Source organism: Epinephelus moara, chromosome 16, assembly GCF_006386435.1.
Source record: "Epinephelus moara isolate mb chromosome 16, YSFRI_EMoa_1.0, whole genome shotgun sequence".
In the NCBI taxonomy this organism is placed as follows: domain Eukaryota; kingdom Metazoa; phylum Chordata; class Actinopteri; order Perciformes; family Serranidae; genus Epinephelus; species Epinephelus moara.
Window position 1 is genome coordinate 4,397,634 of NC_065521.1, and position 10,372 is coordinate 4,408,005.

Sequence of the window (10,372 nt, forward strand, 5' to 3'; positions counted from 1 at the left end):
TCTGGTAGTTGTTGAGTCCATAATGATCTTGATAAAACTTTTGAAATTGTCTTCTTGTTGTTGAAGCAGTGTTGAGAACATATCCTTTTGCTGATGGAGCAGCTCATTAACCTGGGCGAGTGACACATACTCCTCATCTGGTTTATTCTCCGCTTTGATCAGGGTTTATGAGCTTATGCATAAAAGGCTCTGGTCGAAGGGCTAACACAAGAAAGATAATAAAAAAGAAAGTTAATATAAATTCAGGGGGAATCCCATCAAAACCTGGTGATTTATCTTTGTTCATGCTACGTAATGCAGCTTCTAATTCATCCATTGTTATAGGTTTATCAAGGGACAAGACGTCACTGGGCAATAACTTAGGTAGATGAAGGTTACTAAAAAATATATCCGATTTGGAAGAATCATGTGCAACCTCAGAGCTATATAACTTTGAAAAAAAACATGCGAAAAGTGGAATTAATTTGTACAGGATCAGACACTAATTCTCCTTGTGGTGTTTTAATAGAAGAAATATTTGCAAAGTTCTCGCAGGCCCGGAGGCTCAAGGCAAGTGATCTACTAGGACGTGCACCTTCAAAGTAGTGATTCTGACGTGAATGATAAATAAGAAACTCTGCACGCTGCCTGAGCAAGAAATTCAGGGGAACTGCCCATTGGTTCGACTGCCCATTGGTTCGACAGCCCATTGGTTCGACATCCCATTGTTCCGACCATATTAAACTCATTGTTCCTAAGTCAGTTCCGAAATCATCATGATGCCCTGTGGTTAAGGTCTGGTTAGGTTTAGGCACAAAAACCACTTGGTTAGGGTCAGGAAAAGATCATGGTGTGGGTTAAAATGAAAAAGAAAGTGACAAACACATAAACCGTGAGCCTGCTCCGCCTCAAGCCGGTCGCGGCGCACCATATGCCCGCCGCGAGCCGTTCAGCACCACGGACAGTCGGACTAATGGGATGTCGAACCAATGGGCTGTCGAACCAATGACATGGACCCAAATTCAGCTCATTTCTTATTGAATTCCGTTGCACCAACAAATCTGGAGTCACATTAGAGTGCATAATTTCTTCAAGATGCAGATGATTTTGTTCTAGTTCATAAATCCTGCTATATCGAGTTTTATTTAAATTGGATGCAAATGCAGTACAGTTACTTCTAATAAAACCTTTCACTGCATCCCATAAAACTCTAGGATCGTCTACAGAATGTTCATTAAATGAGATAAATTCAGCTAAAGCGGATTGAAATTGGTTTATAAAATTGATGTCTTGTAAAAGGGAAGTGTTAGAGCGCCAGCGAGGTGCACGGTTTATTTGTGGAGTCAAATTAGCCCTACAAATTACAGCTTTATGATCCGAGAGAACAAGAGGGATCATGTCAATACGGACGTTATCAAGAAGGTTTTTCGAGGCAAAGATAAAATCTATTCTAGAAAAAGAATGGTGTCTGAATGAAAAAAAAAAACGACAAATCTTTGACCGATGGATTAAAAACACGCCATAGGTTGATCACTGCAACATCATCAGCCCATTTTCTCAAAGCTGTGGACGCTGACCTCTGGTCACTACTCTCTGCTACTTCTACTTCTTTGCTGTAGTGTGCTGGTGGGGTGGAGTTAAGACTGGTGAGGTCAACAGGCTCAACAAGCTTGTGAGGAAAGCCCGCTCTACGGTGGGACTAGGCCTGGACAGTCTGGAGACAGTGGCTGAGAGGAGGGTGAAAAACAAAATCTGTGCAATCCTGGACAATTCTTCTCACCCCCTGCACAACGAGCAGATTATCCCACCCAGGAGCAGAACTGAACGATTCTGACATTCTTTTGTGCCCACCGCTATCAGACTGTACAACAGCGGTTTGGCTTAAGCAACATCCAGCTCTGAACTGACTTATTTTGCATCTGTCCAATGTGACACTTTATCTGCCAACTGTCACTTTATTTCATTCAACACTTTGTCTGCCATTTTTTAGTCACTTTATTCACACTTTAATTTTTTACATTTTATTTCTTCTCTTTAATCTTATTCTATTTAATGTCCTTTGATTTTGTCTTGTGCTGCTGTGATACTTGAATTTCCCTCCTGGGGGATCAATAAAGTATATCTTATCGTATCTTATCTTATCTTATTGCACACAGACTCTGGAATGATGTAGTTGTGACTGAAAGCGGCCGAGAACTTAACAGCAGTGGAAGGGTTAATGATGCGACAGCACCGAGCAGCAGCGCCAACTTTAACTGTATTACAGGCAAGAGCAACCTCAAATAATACAGGCATATGATCAGGAGACACTGCGTCACAAATCTCTAGGTTAAGAACAGGCAAACCATATGATACAACAAGATCAAGTGTGTGTCCGTGTTCTTGTGTGGGACCAGACAGACTGCACAAGATTAAAAGAGTCAGTGAGGTTTAAAAAGTCCTTTGCCATTGGCTTATCAGGACAACACACATGAACATTAAAATCCCCAACAATAAGGACACAGTCATATTTAGACATAATTTCAGCCAGGAGAGACAATTAGAAAAGTCATTTAAAAAATCCTTATTGTACCTGGGAGGCCGATAGACCACAGCACACAACACTGTGTGAGAGCGACCCAGCTCAAATAAGCTCAGTTCAAAGCTGGTGAACGAGGATGAAATCGACAGCTGCTTACATTTATAGTGACTCTTATAGACAGTGGCTATTCCTCCTCCTCGGCCCGACGTCCTCGGGGAGTTAAAATAGCAGGAATCATGGGGTAAGAGTTGAGTGAAAGCACTGGACTCACCAACACTCAGCCACGTCTCAGTCACACAGAGAAAATCCAATCCTCGGGACGTGAGAAAATCATTTAAGATAAAAGTCTTGTTCACTAATGATTATCAGCCTTTCCTGAAAATTTCATCAAAATACGTTCATAGCTTTTCGAGTTATTTTGCAGACAAACAGACAAACAAACGCCGGCAAAAACAAAACCTCCTTGGCGGAGGTAACAATATCCTCCAGAGGGGTTGGTGTTACTTTATTTCTTTCAATGTCTATCCAGGGGGTTGTCGACCTGGGGCAGAACCAGTTCAACAAGGGGCGAAAATGTAGGGACTGGAAATATAACTTAAAATTTGGAAGAGAGAAACCACCTGATTCTTTCTTTCTTTGAATATGTATTAGTTTTATTCTGGCTCTTTTACCTTTACATAAGTATTGTGATATTATATGATGTACTTTATCCAAACAACCAGGAGGGGGCGGTAAATGGAGCATTGAGGTAACAAAACTTATCCTTGGAAGTACATTCATTTTTATTAGAGATATCCTGCCTGACAAAGCTATAGGTAAATTCTCCATCTTATCTTAAGATTTTAAGGGTTACATTAAAATTCTGTATAACAGTTTTCTCTGCTGTAGAATATATATCTACCCCTAAATATCTAAAATGAGACAATAGGTATATTGAAAAAAAATGCTTTCATCTTTGGCAGCTAAATTAAGAAGGAGAAGAGATGAGTTATTCCAATTTACTTTGTCGCTGGAAATATGACTGAAATGGGAGGGAGTGTGTAACATCCTCAGAAAATAAAAGTATGTCATCTGCATACAAGGCTAGAGAGTGATCTGTTGAACTGCAACTTATTGGTTTTATCAGTGTTGATTATCTAATGGCCTGAGACACCGGTTCTAATGAAAGAATAACAATCAAAGGGCTGAGTGGGTCCCCTTGCCTACTGCTCCTTGTAATTTTAAAGGGAGTAGAACAGATATTACCTGTAATTACAGCTGCTGATGCATTGGCATAAGGTGTTTTTATCATTGTGATGAAGTTTGTATTAAATCCCATTTTTAACACTATCCACAGATAGGGCCATTCTAGGCTGTCAAACACTTTTTCTGCGTCAACTGATAAAACCACTCAAGAGGGAACATTAGATGAAGTATTTAAAATATGAAGCAGCAGATAAAGGTTTTCTGAGGATAGGTGTCTCTTCACAAAACCGCTCTGATCTGGATGAACTAGTTTTGGTAGCACTATTTCTAACCAGGATGCTAATACTTTGGAAAACAGTTTAATATCTGAATTTATTAACAAATTGGGGTGATAAAGAGAGCATTGGGTAGGATCTTTATCCTTTTTGAGTGATAATAATATTAAAGCAGTATTGGCATCTCTCCCAAATGCTCCTACTTCTAATGCTGTATTTATCATTGCAAGTAATGGTGGACCCAAAACACACCAAAATGTCGAATATACTTCTGGAGGTATGCCATTCAGGCCAGGTGATTTACCCTTCTTCATAGTATTTAAAGCAGTTTGGATTTCAGTTAAGGATAGAGGAGCATCCAGAGCCTGAGCCTCTTCTAATAAGAGAGAGGGTAGCTTCAGTTTCACTAAAAAGGACTCTATATGGCTTTTGCTTTGCTCTCTGAAGCATATACATTTTTATAATAGCGAACAAATGTCTGATTTATAAGGTCAGGGTCAGAAAGCAGATCATCTGTCTCTGATAGTATTGTTGCTATGTCTGCTGAGTTATCATTAGAGGTCAGTTTGCTTGCAAGCAGGCAGCTTGGTCTATTACCATTTACTATATAGTGGTTAACTCTTGATTTGTTAATTTCGAATTCTGCCTTTTGTGAAAGTACTGTTTTAAATTCTGATTTAAGTTTAAGTAATGACATTGCACATGTCAGAAAACTGCTTTTGCTGAGACAGTTCCATAACAGATATTTTGTGTTCTAATTTTTGTATTTTTCTCAGTCTACCTTTATTAACTCCTGAAGCATTAGATGTTGTAAAATTCCAAATATAATGCATCCCACACAATCCACCTATCATCAACAGAGTCTCTGTTTATAGAGATAAACTCTTTAATTCCATTTTAAGTTGTTTACAGAAAGCATTGTGCAGCAACATAGAAAGGTTAAAATGCCACCTACTGGCTCTTCTTGGTAGATTGTCAACTTCAAATTGGCAGCAGTAAGCACAGTGGTCTGAAAGGCTCATATGTTTGATTTGTGTTGTCATGAGAGATGGAATAAGCGTAAATGATATTAGAATAAAATGTGAATTCTCTGGCTTTTGGGTTGTGGATTTACCAAGCATCTTTGAGATCAAAATCTGAAATCAGTCAAGCACCATATTCATGTCTGTCCCAATAATCAGTTGAAATTCAGAAAGCTGTGCTAAAACCCCACTGAATGAGTCAAAAAAGTTTTGATCAAATATATTTGGAGCATAAACACTGAGAAAAGCCATTTTCTTTGCATTATTAATACACTTCATGAAAGTAATTCTACCTTCATAACCCTCACCATGACCAAGAGTAGTTATCCTATGTTTTTTATGGATTAATATTACAACTCCTTCAGTTTTATTTGTTGCGGATGAAAAAGCTACTGGTTTATATAGATGGTTTTCCAGTCTGTAAATGTCTTTTGTAAGGAGATGAGTTTCTCGTATCATGACCACATCTGCCTTATTTCTGGCTAGGATATCAAAGCAACAGGCGCATTTATTGGGGCTATTAAGGCCTTTCAGGTTACAAGAGAAAATATTAAGTCTTGTCATAGTTTAACATTTGAAAATACGCATCACAAAAGTAAAATGTAAAAAAGGTGAACAGCAGAAAATTGGGGGAAAAGACAAAACAAAAACCAAAAGCAAAAAAATAATATCCCAACAATAACCTCTGGAGAGGTCATACATCATAATTTTTTATTCCATTCTATGTAAATATTCAGGGGTTTAATGTAAAATAAATGCTCACCAGCAGAAGCTGGCCCATAGTATCCTCTCCAAATAGTTGGTAGAACAGTTTATTTATGAAGGCTGTTGGATTTACCAGGTTTGACTCTGTTGGTCAGCCGAAACATTGAATTTGCGGGAGTGATTTTCTAGTTGCTCAACCTTTTGTTTCAAGTAGTTGTTCTCTTTCTTCAGTGCATCCTGAGTAGTCTCCAGCTGTTGAAATACTGTCTCTGCATTATTGGTGAATTCCTCAAGACTATTAATTTTCGCTTCATGATCTGATATGAGCTTATTAATAGGAGTCAACTTATCGTGTATCGAGTGCCAAGGAGATCTCCTTGAGGACAATCTCTCGTAAATGGTTGCTGGCTTTTGCGCGTGTACTATTTGTTCACAGGTGCTGCAGGTCAGTGTTCTTTGTCAAAGAAGAGTACACTTATATAAACAGCAAAACTGTTCTCCTTAGCAGCTCTTTCTCAAAAAAAAAGAAAAAGAAATAGTTTTCAAGACTTATGTATATATATATATGCTGTTGTCTTAAATCAGGTCATGAATAAAATTTAAGTAATTATATGTGGGAGCTGAGGAGAGCCTCCGCAATCAGTGAACCTTTATAACTTTATAATCCACAATCACGCATCACACATGATTATTTCCTCTTGGTTTTCTTGTCACAATTTCTATCTTGCTGATTTATTATCTGCTGGTCTTGGGACCTGTTCTGCTGTACTCGTTTATTCAAGTTGGTCATAAATTAACATAATGCTATTGGTTTGATTCTTTTTACCTTGCTTGCATTTATCACACTGCTCACTCACTTGCATGGTCTTCGGGACCTCATGCTGTATGCACAAACACCTATGGTTTTCAGGACCCCATGCAAATGCACAATCATGGTCTGCAGAACCTCACGCTGTATGCACAAACACCCATAGTCTTCAGGACCGTTTGCTGTATGCTCATAGGTGCTCCGCAGGACCCCTCAACACTTATGTTTTGTTGGTCATGAGACTATTAACTTCTGTTTGTCATGCTGACTTAACCTCTCTAACTCCGCTAGGATGCCGGTGTCCTCGCTCCCCTCCTCCTTTGTTAAATGGTATCTCCCAGGAGCACTACGTCATCAAACTATGTGTTATTTGGTATTGCCGGATTCAGGAAGCTCTCGACTTTTCAAAAATAACATAATTTTCTTTATTTCTTATGTATTTTGCACAAGAGCAGCCTAAACACCCATAGTCCAAAATCGCAATGAGCGGTGACAAGTCATGTCATGTCGTTTTTCGACAGGAAAAGTTACAGGATTACACGCAATCTTATGAGCAGCTGTTTTATAAAAGGTAGATAGTGGAATGATAACTTTCACATTTCATGTGGCTTTATTCTGATGTTTTATGGTGTTTCTGTGTAAAAAACGACATCAGCTGTTTCAATTACACCTGATTTCAATATGGTACAATGTTAGAAGCTGGCTGAGTGTTGTTTGATCGACAGTACTGTTTTGAAGCCAAGAGACCAACTTGTCTTTTGGAGCTCTGCCTGGATCTTTTCATGGAAAAAACACTGTACAATGGTCATACTTTGTGCTTTCTTCTTCAAATTTGAAACAAGTGTTCATTGATTGTGGGCCTACAGCCCCATACTGTCATTTACCTCCACAGATGAAGCCATAGACAGTTACTCATCCTGAAAAAAATATTTTGTATGTTAGGCGGACCAAAATCTTCAATTTTTTACTGAATTCAAAGGCCCATTACTCTGTCTCTGTATCACCTAGAGTGCTTCTGACACTTTCAAAAGAAACTTCAGGGAGTTTTCTTTCTGGCAAGACATCATGCATGCATGTAGTGCAAATGGTTCCGTTTGGTCGTCGGACCTTATTTTGCTTTCACCATTTTATGTAAGTTGGTCTTCTGACCTTAGTTTCTGTTCGGTCTATGACCTTTTATTTCAGTTGGTCTTCTCTGACCTTTTATATTGTTCTACACATGGTCTTTGGGACCCCAGCCTGTGCACCCAAGGTCTACTGGACCTCATGCTCATACACAGTATTTTCTGTTTGGTCGTCGACCTTATTTTATTTTCATGTTCTACATATAGGTCCAGGTCACTAGGACCTCACACCAGTCACGGTATTTTCAGTTTGGTCATCAGGACCTTAATTTCTGTTGCTCTCATACTGAAAATTGCTGACTTTAATTCATGTTTGGTCGCCGGACCTTAATGTTTTTTTTTGTTTGTTTGTTTTTAACATTTTATTTAAGTTGGTCTTCTGACCTTAATTTCTGTTTGGTCTTATGACCTTTCATTTCAGTTGGTCCGCGTTGACCTTCAACATGTAGACACCCACAGTCTGCAGAACCATGCACCTTCCTGCCTTCCTTTCTGGCATTTCACAATTATTTCTGTTGTCTCAGCTTACTTTATCTCTGGCTTGTATATTATTTGGTGGTTAGACCTCAACACGTTTCCTCACTGCTTTCCTTTTCAACACCTATTTCACATCTATCATCTACTAGTTGGTGGCTCCCTAGCTGTCATTCCAGACATATTCCTACCACACATTTCTTATCAGAGTTGTACTATCTCATTCAGGACTTATTTCTGTCATATACTTAACTATGCAAATATCCATTCCATAGTCTTTCATGTTTTGCTTTATGCATGTTTCTCTAGCTACACATCCCTTAATTTTCTCTTTACTTGTTTATTAGAAGCCTGTTGTCTGCTGGTAAGGTAAAGATCACCTCATGTCAAATGATCGGTTGTCCCTCTCCCTTTTTACTCTTCTTTTGGGGGGGGGGGTTCCCTATTTGACTTTAGATTCATCACCCTCATTAAATCATATCATCTCTACAGGGTCTAATCGCCAAAGAATTTCCACATTTTTATTCATATTCATATGTTCACGTTGATAAATATTCTTTTACCATAAAAATTAGACTCAGCCTAAGTTCAATCAGGAAGACTTTCTCTGTGCTCATCCTTTCACATTTCTCTCCATCCCACTCTCACTACTCCTGCTAATCAGCTGACTAAGGGTGTTCACTCCTTTAGTTATCCAATCGAACTTGGTGTCCCTATTCGAGTATGGATTCATCATCCTCCTTAAATCATACCATCTCTGCGTATACCTTTTTCTTCTTTTCTCTTCAACCTAAATACCAGGAGCTTGTTTATATTTACTGAAATATTTGCGAGGGAAAAAAAATACAAAAAACACAGAAGCAGCAGTAAGAAAGATTCAATTGTAACAGAGGAACATATGAACAACAACAGTTATGGACCCTTAAAAAAATCTAAATGTATCTGAGCATGCTAAACAGTTGAAATGTTTTGGACCTGGACATTCCATCAGGACTAATTGTACAGGGTAGTTGTGTCCAGATAGAGTTAACCTGGCCTGCCTTCACACAGCTGTCTACAGGTCAGAGTAAATGAATGCCTTTTCAGGGTCCATTAGATCTTACACAGAGTGTTATTTTTTTCTTCCAGTCATACTGTCAGTGCAGTCAAATCATTGGATCCTTTTCTGCAGTTCATTTCGATAACAATCCCACAGCCTGCTCAGACAGTATACTGTAGGTATTTATAGACTCAGTTCTCCATCTGTCCCACAGTCCTCTCCTCTTGAGCAGATCGTTGTCCTTTTGTTGCCATCAGATGACAACATCCTGACATTACGAACCCATAGCATTACATAAAGTATTTTTAAAGTCTGCCAGCCTTCTGCTTCGACGTCACTGAATTAAACGGAAGAAGACCCAGCAGGTGAACACAACCCAGTGACTTGCCCAGTTCAGTTCAGACCACCTCTGAATGGTGTGGATGGCTGTGTAACCCTGCAAACAGAGGAGGCAAACTCAATTACAGCACTGACACATAAACACCACCATTAACACTCATTTTCACACCTGCATCCAATCAAAAGTTAACATAAACCTAATGTGCCTGTCTTTGGATTGTGAAAACATTATAACACAGGGAGAACATGCAAACTCCATGAAGACTGGAACCCTTTTGCTGTGAGACAACAGTGCTAACAACTACCCTTTCATTTCATTTTTGTGTATATAGAAAATGTTTAAGATCTTTGAGTTCAGCTCATGAAAAATGGAAGCAAAAACAAAAGTGTTGCGTTTATATTTTTGTTCAGTGTATGTATGTATGTATGTATGTATGTATATACAGTGGTGTGAAAAAGTGTTTGCCCCCTTCCTGATTTCTTACTTTTTTGCATNGTGAGACAACAGTGCTAACAACTACCCTTTCATTTCATTTTTGTGTATATAGAAAATGTTTAAGATCTTTGAGTTCAGCTCATGAAAAATGGAAGCAAAAACAAAAGTGTTGCGTTTATATTTTTGTTCAGTGTATGTATGTATGTATGTATGTATGTATATACAGTGGTGTGAAAAAGTGTTTGCCCCCTTCCTGATTTCTTACTTTTTTGCATGTTTTCCACACTTAAATGTTTCAGATCATCAAACAAATTTAAACATTAGTCAAAGATAACACAAGTAAACACAAAATGCAGTTTTTAAATGGAGGGTTTTATTAATGAGGAAGAAAAAAATCCAAAGCTACATGGCCCTGTGTGAAAAAGTGTTTGCCCCCCAGCTCCTGTTAAAACATAACTGTGGTTG

The 10,372-nt window shown here is 38.6% G+C and overlaps 1 protein-coding gene across 4 annotated transcripts in view; it reads right to left on the reverse strand.

Annotated features, from left to right (window-relative positions):
• Positions 1-8,954: 8,954 nt before the first annotated feature.
• LOC126402556 (protein-serine O-palmitoleoyltransferase porcupine-like) overlaps positions 8,955-10,372 on the reverse strand; it is an 80,297-nt gene continuing 78,879 nt past the window's right edge. For all 4 annotated transcript variants that reach the window (XM_050064673.1, XM_050064672.1, XM_050064675.1 and 1 more), the window contains one exon: positions 8,955-9,568. In XM_050064673.1, coding sequence (XP_049920630.1) covers positions 9,467-9,568 — 102 coding nt within the window. In that variant the 3' untranslated portion in view covers positions 8,955-9,466. The remainder of the gene's footprint in view (positions 9,569-10,372) is intronic.